General features: G+C 43.6%; 1 protein-coding gene across 1 annotated transcript in view; it reads right to left on the reverse strand.

The window, feature by feature from the left end:
- Positions 1-17,313, reverse strand: part of Tbc1d8 (TBC1 domain family, member 8 (with GRAM domain)) — a 125,737-nt gene that overhangs the window by 1,359 nt on the left and 107,065 nt on the right. Inside the window, exons 12-19 of the mRNA XM_013019827.1 lie at positions 16,917-17,202; positions 15,470-15,599; positions 15,231-15,329; positions 14,280-14,348; positions 7,616-7,856; positions 6,440-6,505; positions 993-1,082; positions 684-781 (exon numbers count right to left, since the gene is read on the reverse strand). Coding sequence (XP_012875281.1) covers positions 684-781; positions 993-1,082; positions 6,440-6,505; positions 7,616-7,856; positions 14,280-14,348; positions 15,231-15,329; positions 15,470-15,599; positions 16,917-17,202 — 1,079 coding nt within the window. The remainder of the gene's footprint in view (positions 1-683; positions 782-992; positions 1,083-6,439; positions 6,506-7,615; positions 7,857-14,279; positions 14,349-15,230; positions 15,330-15,469; positions 15,600-16,916; positions 17,203-17,313) is intronic.

Genomic DNA, 17,313 nt, shown 5'->3' on the forward strand with positions numbered 1-17,313 from the left:
CCTCAGGTAGGATCTAGCTACAAGTTACTAAGGGGTCGGGAAAGTACACTTGAATAATTTGAGATCCACAATTTTGAGAAAGAAAAGGAAGATAATGATTTGTATCAAGACTACTGGAAAGGGATTGATTTCATATTTGGTGTTCAGCCTTTAGTATAGACAGTTCCAGTAGGGTTTAACTGACCCATACATATTCAAGGGAAATCTGAGCATCTCCTCAGTAAGCAGCAGTATTTCTCATCTGTGAAGTAAACATCACAAGATGTCTTAGAAACAACCCCAATGGAAAGATACTCCACCTGAAACAGCTCAGTGGTAGAGCACTTGCTTTGCATGAGACCCTGGATTTGGTTGGGGGTGCAGGTGGGTCATCTATAATCCTACCTATTGGGAGGCTGAGATCTAAGGATCAAAGTTCAAGGCCAGGCAAGAAAGGCTATGAGACTATCTCTAGGAAACTACTCAGAAAAAAGCAAGAAATGGTGCTGGGGTTCAAGTAGAGCTCCAGCTTTTAGCAAAAACCTTGGACAGTGCCCAGGCCCTGGTTTCAAGCTCCAGGACTGTAAAGGGGATGGGTGTGGGGAGGCGGGGAATCCTGGACTTGGGAAGTAAAGGGACTTGTACTTTATTATTGGTGAAATCATTTCGCCGAATAGTTCATTCTCCTAGAATAAAGTTCATACCTGGCTCATTTTGGGCAACTCTTTCTCAGCTTTATCTTTTTCTTTGGCTAAATCCTTAATCATCTGCTTCAGCTGCTTCTGATAATCAACTGAATCACCTTGAGAAAAGAAAGGCAATGATTTAAGTTCTATGAAGGCAAGAAAACAAAAGAGTAAGGGGGAATTCCACAAAGCACGATTTGTACAAAGTTGAAAGCAAGGATTCCAATGAAGAGTGCTTTTACATCTTACCATAGGTCAATCCTATCCATGTACCTGGGGGCCTTTAGAGAAAGACTGCTGGTGCAGGTAATGAAAGCAGGTACGTACCATTGGGCTTCCCCAAAACCAAGGGTCTTGATGTGGATAGCAGAGGATTTTTCAATGGTGACTGGCTATCTCGATCATTTTCAGTAAGTGCTAAAAAGAAAAGAGATTTAAGTTCAATTTTATGTGTAACCAAAATTGACAATAGCAACTAAAACAACTAACGCCAATAATTCATACTCTGGGCTGGAGAGTTCACATGCAAAGCCCACAAACCTAAATGCAGTTTCCCATATGATGCTATTAATTTACCATAGCTGACGTGGAAAGAAACATTCTCTAAAACACCAGGCAGTATGATATGTACAGAGAGGTACATATAAAACAAGACGTTGAATATCTGTGTAGCAGAACAATTGGTTATAATTCTGTCTTGACAATTACTTCCCTATAGCTGCATGTTTACATTTAGATGATAGAACAGCTGAAGTGAGTCTTACAATTTTGTATCGGGACCCTTATATATATATTGTTGGTAGAAATGTAAAGTGGTTGGAAAATATTACTTCCCCAGCTACCATCTGACTGCACTCAATATCCAAACTGAAGTCATGTTCAAACACAAACTACACAAATGTTCACAAATCACTGCATGAGTAAAGATACTGGAATATATGGCCATAGAAAGGAGTAAGCCATTACAATCCATGTTAGAACATGGATGGAATCTTGGAAACGGTGAAAGAAGCCAGGCACACAGTGCATCTGTTCCACCTATAGGAATAGGCAAATCCAGAGTCAGGTTACTGCCCCTGCTAAGAGGGTAGAGCAATGAAGAGGTCTGGAAATTACATAGAAATAAAAACCTGTCTGATAACTATACACATCATTGTATAGGTAACTTGAATGGTATGTGATTTAGCTCAGTAAGTCCATTACAAAATAGCCAGGTTTGGCAAGGAAAATGCCTTTAAATTTACAACTTAATGATAAAGGTAAAATTCAGTTGTAATTCAAGGAACTTCCATAAGATGGCACCAGAGCTTTTTAATGGCTACCTTCACATACAGTAGGTTTCAAGAGTTTTAGGGTAGGGCTTTTTTCCCCTATGACCAACATACTAAGTCTAGTTTCCACAGTGTTTTCTAAAATAAGTTTTATCTGGTGTGTTTACGAGAATCTAGAAACACATATAAGCTCTGAAGGGTACTTGAGCAGTCAGGTGGGAATTTTCTAGGTAAGACACTGGGATAGAAAAGCTTGATATTCCACTGACATGCTTTAACAGAAGAACCAACAAACACAATGTAGTGGGAACAGGATGCTTAGTTTGGGGTGGGGGGATAAACTCCCAATATCCTCAAGAAGCAGGATGAGTTGACCATGCCATACCACAGAGAAAGGTACCTTAGGAAGTGGTACTGTAGCTCAAGTGGTAGAGCACTAGCCTTCAGCTAAAGAGCTGAGGGACAGAGCCCAGGCCCAGAGTTCAAGCCCCACGGCCAACAAAAAAAAATTCTAATTGAGAAAAGGGCACCTTAGATGAGAAATTGTGGATCTAATACATCAGGGATAAAAGCACTGTGCTTATACAGAGTCTACAGTTTTAATCTCAAGTGAGAAATTTTGAATTTTTATAGATGTGACCTTATGCTTACATAGCAATAAGGCATTTGTGTCCACACTTTTTAAGTCTGCTAATACAAGCCATTTCATGTGCTTGACTTCTTGACCAAGCTTTCTTTGAGCAGCAAATGCTCTTGGTTCTGTATAAGACCTCAAATCTATCTCTTCACATAGTGCTAAACGAAGACTGGAAGAACTCAGGAGTTCTAGAATTAATACAGAAAAATGACAGACAAGTGCTCTTCCACTGAGCCACCCTACCAGCAAGAACATTTCAGGTGGATGAGACCAGCAGGGTACCTTTGGAAGAGCTACTTTATACACAGAATGACATCCGCCATGAACCTCAGTACTTCTAGAAAGGAAGTCAAGTGTCAGGAGCCCTGCTCTTCCCCCTACAGATCTCTCTGTGTGGTCCTTCCTGCCCAATGTAGCATTCTCTCTAGTTCATTTGCTGGTTCTTCCTAATGGAAATAAAATGTGCCAAATGACCAACATCTGTAGTTTCACCAGTCTGCAATGGAAACTCAAGATTTCAGTCTTACAGAATATTCTACATGGCACCTGATGAGTTTCAAGTCACCTCAAGATACTTTTCTAGCTCCTTTGTGACACAATACTGCAATTACACTGTGCCAATACAGGAACTCTTCCAGAATGCAGATGCCTCGGGTATATGCTCCTCAATGCCTCCCAAGCTGCGTCACAGACCTGTCTGGCTAGCTAAGCTCACAGAAACTCTTGTAAGACTGAGGCAAAGGCTAAACTTACTTGGTGCCGAGTGAGCATCTGTGGTAAGTGCTCAATGGATTCACTGCCTTCTGCCCAGGACCTAGAGGCCCAAGAGAATTCTTGAGATGCACCAACTCAAAATTGAGGTAATCCTCATTACACTTGTTAGTAACTTTAAATTTTGACTTTAAATTTTTCTCCCTGAGGAGTATGCTTGTCCCACAAATTAAAAAGTGAGTCATTATGGTAGAAAGCAAATATATGCTTAACTCTACTTAAAAGAGCCAAGCGCTGATGGCTTACATCTAAACTACGCAGGAGGCTAGATCTGAGGATCATGGTTCAAAGTTAGATCAGGCAGAAAAGTCCTTAAGACTGACTACCAAGAAAGCTGGAAGTGCAGCTGTAGCTCAAATGATAGAGTAACCTTGAACAAAAAAGCTAAGGGAAAGCACACAAGCCTTGAGTTCAACCCTCACACCAAAAATAAAATAGCCTACTTAAATGAGATGTACTTAAAAGTACTTGATGGCCTTAGGAAGTTACCTCAAATATTAAATGATTTATCAACTCTTCCTTTCCATTTAACAATTTGAAGCCAGCCATATACTATAAACACTATCATCATGTATGTTAAGGCTTTGAACTACTGATTTTCAAGGCTGGAGGTCTATAAATGCCGTTAAGAAGTATAATTAAATGCCTTTTAGGAATACTAAAAGGAGCAGTAATTCACAGTACATTAACTATCAAGAATAAAAAGATAAATCTGGGCGCTGGTGGCTCACACCTTTAAGCCTAGCTTCTCAGGATGCTGAGATTTGAGGCCTGCAGTTCAAAGGCAACTCAGGCAGTAAAGTCCATGAGACTCATCTCCAGTAAACTACTGGAGCTGGAAATAGTGCTGTGGCTCAAAGTGGTAGAGCACTAGCACTGAGCACAAAGAAGCTTAGGGATAGCATCTAGGCTGAATTCAAGCCCCAGGACCAGCAAAAAATAAATAAATAAATAAAATATGCCAATATTTAAAATATATCATGATAGAAATGCTGAGATATCTATGTAATTCTTCCTACATCCATGAGCAGTTTCTTTCTTTCTTTCTTTCTTTTTTTGTTTCTTTTTCTTTATTTTTTGCTGGTCATGGGGCCTGAACTCTGGGCCTGGAAGCTGTCCCTCAGCTCTTCAGCTCAAGGCTAGCACTCTACCACTTGAGCCACAGTGCCACTTCCAGCTTTTTCTGCTTATGTGCTGCTGAAGAATTGAACCCAGGGCCTCATGCATGCAAAGTAGACACTCTACCACTGAGCCACCTTCCCAGCCCCGAGCAGTTTATTCTTTAAAAATCAAGATAAATAAGGAGGATGAGCTCCAGTGCCTCATGTCTGTATATCCTAGCTGTTCAGGTTGAGATCTGAGAGAGGATTGTGGTTCAAAGCCAGCCCCAGCAGGAAAGTCTGTGTGACTCCTATCTCCAATTAAACAGCAAGAAGCTGAAGATGAAAGTGTAGCCCAAGTGATAGAGTGCCAACCTAAGTAAAAATGCCAAGAGACTGCAAGGCCCTGAGTTTAAGCCCCAAGCACTGGCACCAAAAGAAAAAAAAAGTTAAGATAAAATAATTGAAAAACATCATGTTCTAGTTAGGAACTGTAGATATGGATGGGAGAGGGGGGTGGTTATGAAAAGTGGATAAGGAATATAAAGAACTGGCATGTCTTCTAAGTCATTTGAAAACATTGTGAGAAGAGCAAATTAAAACACAGTAACTGAAATAGACATGAAAAACAGAACTTAGTCAATGCTAGGCAATTTGTAGTCTAAAATAACCACCATCCATTAAAGTAATCCTTAATGGGTCCCTGGGAAGGTAAAGGAGGGGCTGTGGATGATCAGTAAAGCTCTCTGAGAATCATATCCTAAAAATATCATATGCCAGTTCAACTGTGGCTCGATTCCAGTGCTGTGCTTAGAAAGCCCACAAATAGCGTACATGTATGTTTTCAATTTTTATACACATTTCTAATAGCTGTCAGAGGCACCAGGATCTCATGGCCCCTGAAAACTATAGCCCACCTCCTCCTAAGACTCCTCGCTGAACTTTGCCTGGGCACCATCCAACACCAGGACCACAGCACTGGCCTGTGGGACTCTCCTACATTCAAGGATCAAAGACCTAAGAGTTTTATTGTTCTCATTCCTGCAATAACAAGTCTCACTCCATGGGTTTCAAAATTACTTGATTTGTTCCCAAACACCACTGCATAAAGTTGAAGGAATATAATCTCCTGTACTGGAAAAATGAAATAGTGCTTCAACAACAGTTACCTAAACTGGCTACTCAGGAGACTGAGATCTGAGGATCATGGTGTGAAGTGGCCCAGGCAGAAAAGTCTATAAGACTCTCTCTTATTAACCAGCAAAAAGCTGGAAATGGAACTATGGCTCAAATGGTAGTGGTAGAGCCCCAGCCTTGAGTGAAAAAGTACCAAGCAAGACTGCAGAAGCTCTGAGTTTAACACCCTAAAACTGGCTCCCGCACACACACAAACCCACACAACAGCCTAAAGTAACCACTATCCATTATAGTGATCCAAGTCTTACTCCCAGCATCTCTGCCTCATTAATAGTTCTCAAGTTAGTGGTTGAGCAGTCTGGCTTACCAGACTATCACCAAGTCACCAAATCAAACCAGTACATGGTGTGCTGAGCCCTGCAGATGATGCTCACACATACTCAAGCCTGGCAGCTCCTGCCACAGAATACACAGAGCTAGAAATCTGTGATCTACAACCCAATTATAACATTTGTTGCCCCACATCTAAATGAAATGTAGCCGGGTGCCCTATGGCTCATGCCTGTAATCCTAGCTACTCAGGAAGCTGAGATCTGAGGATCACGGTTCAAAGCCAGCCCGAGCAGGAAAGTCCCGTGAGACTTATCTCCCATAAACCACTAGAAAACTGGAAGTGGTGCAGTGGCTCAAGTGGTAGAGTGCTGACCTTAAGCTGAAGAGCACAGGGACAGCGCCCAGGCCCAGAGTTCAAGCCCCACAACCGACAAAAATAAATAAAAAATGAAATGTATAAAAATAAGGTCAGCATCATGCACAAACCCAACCTTATAATTGATTTTTCTACTTGGATTTTCTTACCTGGAGGGATATGAAGCCTGTACAGCAGTTTAATTTTCTCATTCATTTCTCCATTATACATAATGTCTGTAAGAATTGTAAAGAGAAAGGGAAAAATTCTGAATACAAATGGTTAAAAGTGCATGTGGCAAACGATCCAAACTCACTATGGAGAGACAACTCCAGAAGGTCTATGTTGCCCCATCCATCACACCATGCTGCAAGTGTAAACATTAAGAACAATGGCTGGTGGCTGAGCTACAAGGTAATGTTGCTTGGTCTTGTACTTTTCAAAAGACACAGGCTAGGAACATAGCTTCCAACAAGTTCCACATACAGCCTGGACCCCCTTCCAACCTCCATAAGGGAGGACCAAGACAGTCCTGAGAGGAGTCAGCAGAATGAAAGGTTAACAATGCAAAATCAAAGCCAGGCACTGGTGGCTCACATCTGAAATCCTAGCTACTCAGTAGGCTGAGATCTAAGAATTGCTGTTCAAAGACAGCCCAGGGCAAGAAAGGCCGTGGAACTATGGCTCAAGTGGTAGAGCATTAGCCTTGAGCAAAAAAGCTCAGAGACAGTGCTCAGGTCCTGAGTTCAAGTCCCATGACAGACAAAAAAAAAAGCATAATCACTGGGTTCACACCTATAATCCTGGCTACTCAGGAGGCTGAGATCTGATGACTGCAGTTCAAAGCAACCAGGCAGGAAAGTCTATAAGACTCAACCACCAAAAAAGCTGAAAGTAGACTGCCAGGCACTGGTGGCTCACACCTGTAATCCTAGCTACTCAGGAGGCTCAGGTCTGAGGATCACGGTTCAAAGCCAGCCCAGACAGGAAAGTCTGTGAGACTCTTATCTCCAGTTAACCACCAGAAAACCAGAAGTGGCATTGTGGACACTGTGGCGAGTAGAGCACTCGCCTTGAGCTGAAGAGGGAGTTCAAGCCCCACAACCGACCCCCCCAAAAAAAAGCTGATAGTAGAACTGTGTCTCAGGTGGTAGAGCCCCAACTTTGAGTGCAAACACTAATAGACAGTGCCCACGCCCTAGTTCAAGCCCTAGTCCTGACACAAAAATAAAATTACAAAACTATGTCAGGCAGTTCCTTGGACCTGCTCTCACAAGTCACTTCTGTTTTCAGACCTGCTCAAATCAACTTGAGGCACAAGGACACCCCCCCTCCCCCAGTCATACCTAGACAGCTCACAAATGCCTTGAATTCCAGGAGCTGATCCATGTTGTCGTCGAGGAGCCTGAACGTCCTCTCAGCAAGGATCTCTGTATGGGCCCCACAGGTCCATGGTGAAACCAGTTGGAACAGATGTGCAAACTGCCGGGCATCTATGCGGTATTGCTCAGCGTAGGGCCTGCTAGGGTCATGACGTGAGGCCACAGGCCTGGGCTGCTCCCAGTAACAGCTCATCATGTGTTCTCTCTGGAGACAGAGGAGAAAAGAGCTGTGACCCATATACCAGAGCCAAGGCCAACCCAACCTTCCTCAAGGCTGTGTGGTCTCATGAACTGCTGTTCATGAGCATAAATCATCTCACCACTCTAGCCAGACTACCTGTGTGAAAATGGAATTTTAGCTGGGTGCCCGTAACACATGCCTGTAATCCTAGCTACTCAGGAGGCTGCAACCTGGAAGATCACGGTTTGAAGCCAGCCCAGGCCAAAAAAAAAAAAAAAAAAATCTATAAGACTCTATCTCCAGTTAATCAGCAAAAAGCCAACTATGAACAATTTTTAAAACTAAAAGTAGGAAAAGGCAAGTTGAAGACCTGGGAATGGTCCCTGAAACTAACACACTCCAAACTGGCCATGTCACTGAGGAATGGTTGACTTAAATGAAACTTCTGCACAAGCTCTCTGTCTTTTCCCTGGACAGCTTAGTTGGCAAAAGCCTGAAAAGGTTATCAATAACTGTAGTTCTTTTCAATTCAATGCCTTCCATTACCTAGATGCAAGCCAAAATGCAAAATTTGCAATTACAGAATATACAGTATATTCCTCATAATCACATTCTTTAAGTAGTCATTCCAGAATGCATAGAGGTACCCTAACAAGTGTTAGGTGTGAAACAAAGGTCTGCTAGGTTTTTTCTTTCTGTTGGTCATGGGGCTTGAACTCAAGGCCTGGGCACTGTCCCTGGGCTCTTTTTTGCTCAAGGCTAGCACTCTACCACTTCTGAGCCATAGTTCCACTCCTGCTTTCCTAGTAGTTAATTGGAGATAAGAGTTTGTGGACTTTCCTACCAGAACTGTGATCCTCAGATCTCAGCCTCATGGGTAGCTAGGATTACAGTGGCCGGCAAGTTTTCATTCTTAAAACCCCTAAGCACACTGTGAATTTCCATGTATATTTCTGCGCACTATCATGCTAAAGACCTTTAACTGTCTGCCCAGAAGAAAACAGTTGTAATATACTCTCTCACAGAAAAACATATCACTGAACAGACCAAGGCTATGAATAGGTGTGCAATTAGCCAGCAAACTTAGGAAACAGTATTCAACATATTACAGCAAATAAATTTGAATTCAAATGAAATGTGATTTTCTGCCCAGAAAGCATTATTTCAAAAAGATCCAGGACATCATGCACTCCAAACTTTAGAAATAACAGAACCAGAGCCAGAGAAATGCATGGCATGCTTGGCCAACCGCTGTTCACAAAGTAGCAAAGACAGGAAACAATGTAAAAATATTCCTTAGAAAGATAGCCAAGTATAAGTAAGGTTAGGCTCTACAAGAAGACTGAGGAGCAATTTTTTATTTTTGTTTTTATTTTTTTTATTTTTGTCAGTCATGGGGCCTGAACTCTGGTCCTGGGCGTTGTCCCTCAGCAATTCAGCTCAAGGCTAGCACTCTACCACTTGAGCCACAGCACCACTTCCGGCTTTTTCTGTTTATGTGGTGCTGAGGAATCAAACCCAGGGCCTCATGTATGCAAGGCAAGCACTCTACCACTGAGCCACTTCCCAGCCCAGACTGAGCAATTTTTAAAAAGAATGAGCTGCTGGGCATTGGTGGCTCATTCATGTAATTCTGAGGCTGAGATCTGAGCATCATGGCTCAATGCCAGCCCAGGCAGGAAAATCCATGATACCCTTATCCAGTTGACCACCAAAAAGCCAGAAGTGAGGCAGTTGCTCAAGTAGTAGAGCATGAGCCATGAACAAAAAGAGCTAAGGGACAGTGCCCAATCCCTGAGTTCAAGCCTCAGGACTGGCACACACAAAAAAAAATCAGCCTGGGGCAGAAGTGATCTGGGTTGTAGGCTGCCTGGGAAAACCCAGAAGACCCTATCTGAAAGACAAACTAAAAGCAAAAGACTGATTGAGGCTCAAGTGGTAGAGCACCCAGCAAGCATGAGTCCCTGAGTTTAAATCCTGAGTAAATAGGGAAATAAGTAAATAGATAACTGCTCTAGAAAAAAAAAGTCTATTTATTATGTATATAATCAACTGAAAAGATAATTATCATGCATAGTACAATCCCATTTTTCTATTCGTGGGAAGGGTGGATTATATGTATGTAAACACTGTGTGCATGTATGTATCTACAGATAGGTAGAATGCAAGAAGGGAACATCAACTCACCACATTAACAGAACTTGCCCACAAAAAGAGGAAACACAGAAGCAGCAGTGCAGGGCTCTTTCAGTCCATACTTAAAAGGTTTTGTTGTTGTTGTTGTTGTTGCCAGTACTAGAGCTTAATTTCTAGGCTTCATGCTCTCACTCAGCTTTCTTGCTCACAACTGGTACTCTACCAGTTGAGCCACTTATCCAGCCCAGTTTTTTACTGGTTAAAGATGGGATTTTACCAGACTTTTCTACCGAGGCTGGCTTCAAACCACAATCCTCCCAATCTCAGCCTCCCAAGTAGCCAGAGTTAGTGTGAGACACCAGTGCCTGGCTATAAAGGTTTTAATTCCTTCACAATGTTGAAAGAAGGCATGATTTTGTTTTGTGAATTTCCATTGAATTTTGGAAACAAACATGCAGATCAGAAGACACAAAATGATAAAGAGCTCTAGTGCTCTTTATCATACATAATCACCCAGAAGGATGATCAGCAGGAAGAACATGTCTGTGGAACATGCAGAGGATGCTTTGGGTACTGGGTGTTTCAGGAGAGCTGAGAACCATTGAGTCTGTATTATCCTGCACACATGCTACTTGGGACAGCATTAATAAAGTAGGTCCTAGTTTGAGAGAAGATGAGATATCACATCACAAGTCTGGACTTAGGAAATTTAAAGGACTACTTTAAAGTAATAGTAAACCCTAATTAGCTACAACTGTTAGATACCAATCACCCCCAACCCCGTGTGTGTGTGTGTGTGTGTGTGTGTGTGTGTGTGTCTGCGTGTGTGCGCACACATGCACATTGGGGTGGGGGGAGGGAGGGAGGTTAGGGATCAAACCCAGTGCCTTGTACATACCAGCCAAGCACTACATCCCCAGCACACTGTCATTTAAGACATGGCTCCCTATGTGTCCCAGGCTAACCATGAATTCATCACTACAGACCCAGACTTCTCTCAAACTCAGGATCCTCCCCACTACCTCCTGAATGCTGGGATTACATGCATGTGCCACCACACTTGGCAGACACTTATCTTTAATAGGAAGGAGACCCTAAAGAAGTTTGTCAGAGCTGATGCTTCTTGTTTGCATAGAGAAGGGTCATGTCTAAACACCTTAGGCTTAGGGGAGAATAAAATGAAGTGAAGGAGTGGACTTGACAAACCTATCAGTTACTTATAAAACGGTGTATTTATTTCCACGTGGTCCTTTTCTTGAAATTCAAAGGTCAAAAGGTAAAACCCACCTGGAAGGTACCATATCCCACAGGGCTCAAACAAGTCTCAAAATACTACCGAGTTAAGACTGGTGAAGCTATGGAAATTCAGAGCTGGAGACTGGAGGAAAGGTCTGGGAAGGCTGTAGAGAGGGGCGAGGCCTCCCTGCTGACAATGGGCTTAAAGCTCTTATCTATTTTCCTTGACTTTCCCTTAGAAATACATTTTAAAAATTATCTTGTACTTACAGTGTTTGGGTGTTTTGTTTTGGATTTTGTTTGTGGTGTTGCCCTATACTTGTAAGGCTAACTACAAACATGAAAATCATACATTTTTTCATAGGAAAGACAGAACTAGAAAATAACAGTTGACAGTTTTTTTAAAAAACTCTTTCTTATGAAATACAGTGTGGTATACACCAAAATTCACCTTTACTGTTAAACACACACTTTAAAATATAGATGCTTAGATTTGTAAGACCACCTTTTGTGCCAAATAAAGAACAGTTAATCCTAAATAAATGAGCACTTTTAACCTTACAAGAAAAATTTCACCTGAGCACTAGTTGGTTTATGCCTGTCTAGCTACTAAAGAGGCTGAGATCAGGAGGACAGGGGCTTGAGGTTAGCATGGGGGCACATACATGAGACCCCTTTCTCAACATTAGCTTGGTGCACCTGTCATCCCAGCTTTGTATGAGGCTGAGACTGAGAGGATCCAGGGCTAACCTGAAAGAAGTTTTGAGACTCCATCTCAACAGAAAGAAGCTGTGCCTGGTGGTATGCATCCATCATCCGAGCTATGATGAGAAGCCTAAAATAGGTGAATCATGGACTTGGCCTCTATTGAGCAGGAAGTGAAACTATCTCAAAAATAAGTGGGAGCTGGGAAGGTGGCTCAGTGGTAGAGCGCTTGCCTTGCATGCATGAGGCCCTGGGTTCGATTCCTCAGCACCACATAAGCAGAAAAAGCCAGAAGTGGCGCTGTGGCTGAAATGGTAGAGCTCTAGCCTTGAGCTGAAGAGCTGAGGGACAGCACCCAGGCCCAGACCGACCAAAAAGAAAGCAAGATTAGCAAGATGTGGCTTAGTGGTAGATTATTACCTAGCATGCATAAGACCCTGGATTTCATTCCTTGGTACTACATACACACACACACACACACACACACACACACATACATACACACACACTAGGAATAAAGAAAAAAATTAATAAGCTGGGTGCCAGTGGCTCATGGCTATAATCCTACCTACTCAGAAGGCTGTGATCTGAGGATCACAGTTAGAAGCCAGCCAGGGCAGGAAGTTTGAAACTTATCTCCAATTAAGCAGCAAAAAAAACTGGAAATGGAGCTGTAGCTCAAATTGTAGAGCATTAGCCTTGAACAATAAAAGCTCAGGAACAGCACCTAGGCCCTGAGTTCAAGCCCCAGTATAGAAGGGAAGGGAGGCACCTAAAACCTTTATACCTTTTTTTCCTGCTTTTTCCAATATTCCCTATTTTTTCCCTCTTGAATAGCCAGAGACTAATTTGGAGGGTGGGGGTTAGGATACCAAATTATCTTTGACTTTGTATTTTGTCTTTATACAAAGGAAATGATCAAGCTTCCACAGATTTTTTTTTTTTTTGGTCCGGTCGTGGGGCCTGAACTCTGGGCCTGGGCGCTGTCCCTCAGCTCTTCAGCTCAAGGCTAGCGCTCTACCACTTGAGCCACAATGCCACTTCCGGCTTTTTTCTTATGTGGTGCTGAGGAATTGAACCCAGAGCCTCAGGCATGCAAGGCAAGCGCTCTACCACTAAGCCACCTTCCCAGCCCCCCACAGATTTAGTATATGCAATCTTGACCAAGAAAGGTCAAAACAGTAATAAAAAATTTTAAAAACAAAATTTCAAAAATAAAAATTCCTATTTCCCAACTTGATTAATACAGCTCAGTTAATAGGGAGAAGGTCTCAGTCAGCCCTGGGTTGTCAATTGTTTAAGTTGTTCCGTGATCTGCTTAATTTTGTGAAAAAAAATCTACCTTATAAAACAGCAAATGGTGTCCCCCCCAATACAAGGTAAGCATGAATGTGCTTAACTGAAGTGATAAGGGAACTGCTGAGATTTGTTGAAAGGCAGGGTGTCTTTAACAGAAGTTGGGTAGTGCTGTGAATGGAGCACCTGCAGTACAATGCTGAGCTTCATGCATCCTGATCATGCACCTACATACCTGCACATACTAAGGGTCTGCTGTATGTGTATTGTATGAATGATTTTTTTTTAGTGTATTAAGTGAGAAGCTTAGAAAAGTCAGTGTTTATGGTAGATTGGCAACCTGCAAACATTCGCATAGTGTGGAACGGGAAGACCAGATCCCTATAATCCTAGCTATTTATGAGGCTGAGATCTGAGGACTGCAGTGTGAAGCAGTCCAATTAACTACCTAAAAGCTGAAAGTGGAGCTGTGGCTCAAGTGGTAGAGCACTAGCCTTGAGTGAAAGGCTAAAGGACAGGGCTGGGAAGGTGGCTCAGTGGTAGAGTGCTTGCCTTGCATGCCTGAGGCCCTGGGTTCGATTCCTCAGCACCACATAAGCAAAAAGAAAAAAGACGGAAGTGGCACTGTGGCTCAAGTAGTAGAGTGCTAGCCTTGAGCTGAAGAGCTGAGGGACAGCGCCCAGGCCCAGAGTTCAGGCCCCACAACTGGACCAAAAAAAAAAAAAGTAAAGCTAAAGGACACCACCCAGACTCTGAGTTCAAACCCCAGGACACACACACACACAGATCGTTGTGCAAGATGTGAGCTCAATGAGCTCAGAGCACTTGCTCCAGGGCCACACAGGTCCTGCTGAAGCTGCACAGGGCTCCCTGGCCCCTTCCTCCCAGATGCCAGGTAAGGGCCCATTGGTATTCACAGGGTTCCATTGAGAGGTTTCTGTGCAGAAGCATGCAGGCAAACCAGCTCCAACCTCAAGTGCCACAGAAGGGCCACAGGGCCCTCCAGGCAGCCTCAAGCCCACCTTGAGCAGGCTTTCAGAACCAGGTTCTCCCTCGTTTCCCAGACTGACATACCTTAAATAAGTCATAGAGCTCCTCTAGGTCTTCAGGAAGAATCGAGACTTCTGGGATAACAACACGGAGCTTATGGAAAGAAGAAACATTGGCAGGATGAATTCCAGGCTTGTACTTCTGGAGGAATGGAGCCCTCTGAGTAGGGGACATGGGAGGCACAGGGTCACAAGAACACCAGCTTCCTTTATGCTATGGCTCGTCTCCCAGAGATCATAATACCCCTTCCTTTCTAACACCCAGATGACCCTGCAGCATCTATCCAGATGTTGTCTTCAACCTCTGTCCAGCTCCCAAGAGGTGCTTCCAGACAAAGGGAGGCAGCTTTAGTGGAGGGAAGAGTCCAGCAGAGGCCCAGTGTGGACAGGAAGATGGCTCTGAATGGAGCACTTGCTGCATGTTTCACACTGCATCTCATCTAAGTCTATGCTGGAGGTGTCAGCTCTAGTTTACAACTTGGGAAACTCAGGCTCCTGGTAGTTTATGGCTCACCATCAGAGTCCCAAATCCCATGCAGTTTCTATACTATGTCACCTCCATTAAAGTTTTAGTACAGTGGAGGGGAGGAAGGAAAGGAAGAGGAAGAAGGAAGGAATAAGCTGGCCTGTGGGGTAGAGGGGAGGGTAGGTAGGTACTGAGGCTTGAACTCAAGGCCTCATGTTTTCACTTGGCTTTTTCATTCAAGGCTAATGCTCTACCTCTTGAGCCATAGCTCTACTTCTGGCTTTGTGGTGGCTAATTGGAGAAGAGAGTCTCAAAGACTTTCCTGCCTTGGCTGGCTTCAAATTGTGATCCTCACATTTCAGCCTCTTCAGTAGCTAGGATTACAGGCATGAGCTACCAGCAGCCTGTCTAAGCTAAGCTGGCCTTATTATGTGCCATCACCTATGGGAGCCAGACTTCCAGGCAGCTCCTGAATCCCACCAGCACACTTGAGAGGTGCCCTCTGCTCACCACATTCTGCTTGGTGGTGTCCTCATGGCCTTGTAGGACTCTGATTCTGTGCTTGCAGCGCAGGTGTTCAATCTGCTCCACAGACTGGTTCCCAAATTTCTATAAGGACACAAAGGATCCACTTACTCAGAGTCTCTGCTGTGCCCCAAGGAAACAGGAAGTTACCAAGGAACCTTCCCTGTAGGTCCCCCTGCCAGGAGAAGAGAAGGACACTGGAGGCTTGGTCAGGGCTCTCATACCTCATAGGCGTCTCGGATGAGGTCGGCAATGTCAGTCACAGGATAGGGCTCCTGGTCATCGGAGAAAAAGGCATGGTGGCTGCTGATGGGAGGCCCAGGGCTGTCTTCATTCTTAATGTGATCTAGAAACCTGAGCATACCTTCAGTTAAAGGCATGTCTCCCCTCATCCAGGAACCACACACCACATGCTACCTTCACAGAGGCACTGGGCTTGTCTCCACCACTCCAGTTAACTAAAGAGCAACATTTCTCCTAGTGTCTCCCAGCACTGTTCAAGGTCACTGAGTCTATCTAAGACTCAACATTTAGCCTCCTACCCTATGATCCAACAATAATACTCTTGGGCATTTATCCAAAAGACTGCATGTCAAGATACAGTAAAGACACTGGCACAACTATGTTCACTGCTGCACTATGCCAAGACATGGAAACAGCCCAAATGACCCTCAATGGATCTAAACAAAAATGATAGCTCATCATTTGTATGGAAATAGATGGATTTGAAAAAAATTGCCAAGTGAAGTGAGTCAGGTTCAGAGACACAAAGGATGCATGTGCTCTCCCTTATTTGGATGTTAGAACTAAATTATAAATTATATATATTCACATTATAAATATATAAAGGGTCACATATATATATATATATAAATATATATATGGAAGCATGTTGACTAGAGTATGGTATTTTGCAAGGGACGAATCCAGTGGTGTAACTCATTTGAACCACTAACTTTCAATCTAACAAAATCAATACCAAGCAGCTGGAATAGGTGTTTGGGGAGGGGGAGGTGAGGCCAGGAGAAGAGAGAGGTAGATGAATGAAGAGAGGAGGGGTGGGAGAACGCAGTCATAATACTCAGTGTATATGTGAAAACAGAACCAAGTCTTGAGGTGATGGGTGGGGTTGGGAAAGATAGGGAGAATGTGGAAGGAGTGATGTTGATCAAGACACACTGTACAGGAGACCAAAGGTAGCAATGGTACTCACTGGGCACTATGTTGACACTATACAACTTGTGAGTGGGGTGGGAGGGAAAAACCGGGAGAGGAAGGGAAGGGGTGACATGTAACCCCTCTGTCCATCACCTTTATAATGACAATAAATGTATTTCAAGATGCCCGGTACTTATAAATGGATGTGTTGAATTGAAACTCTTTCATACAACTACTTAAAGGAAAAAAACCTGAGGATGTTTAATCTTGTTAGTTAAAAAACTTTTCTAGTCTTCACTCTCCTTTGGTGGAGGGGGTTAGCAAGATGGCACCTTTCCCCCACACTTGTAGCAATGCCACATGCTGGCCTGTCTCTCTGGGGAGACCAAGCAACAGGTGGTGAGTAGCAGAATGGAACAGAAAGCTTCCTCAGATCTGGCACACCTGCTATGGCCTTATCCTGAGGGCCCCAGCTGCCACCAGCTTCATCCCCAGCTAGCCACAGGAGTCTACCTGCTAAGGATCATCAAGGCCTGGCCATCGTCTTTGCTGCTACACAGATCCTCAGCATTGGCTTCAAGCACAGCCAACCCCAGCTGGAAGATAGCTTTGATCCCATCGTAGAAGAAGCAATCTACCACATTCACCGCACTCTCCAGAGGCATGATGCTGAGGAACAGAGTCAGGAACCATGACAGAGAGACAGATGCCAAGGCTGAGAGGTCTGTCATGTGCTCCGCCAGCTCTGGGAGGTGCTCCTTGATGAGCTCCTCAAAGACAGACTGGTCCACCTGAGCTCCTGCAAAAGGAAGGCCACAGAGCTTTGAAGAGGAAGGGTTCACAGTATCAAAAATTAGCCTGAAACTAAAGACAATCAGAACAATGAAAAACAAGAATATGGCTTCAGAAA

Source organism: Dipodomys ordii, unplaced genomic scaffold (genome assembly GCF_000151885.1).
Source record: "Dipodomys ordii isolate 6190 unplaced genomic scaffold, Dord_2.0 Scaffold47, whole genome shotgun sequence".
In the NCBI taxonomy this organism is placed as follows: domain Eukaryota; kingdom Metazoa; phylum Chordata; class Mammalia; order Rodentia; family Heteromyidae; genus Dipodomys; species Dipodomys ordii.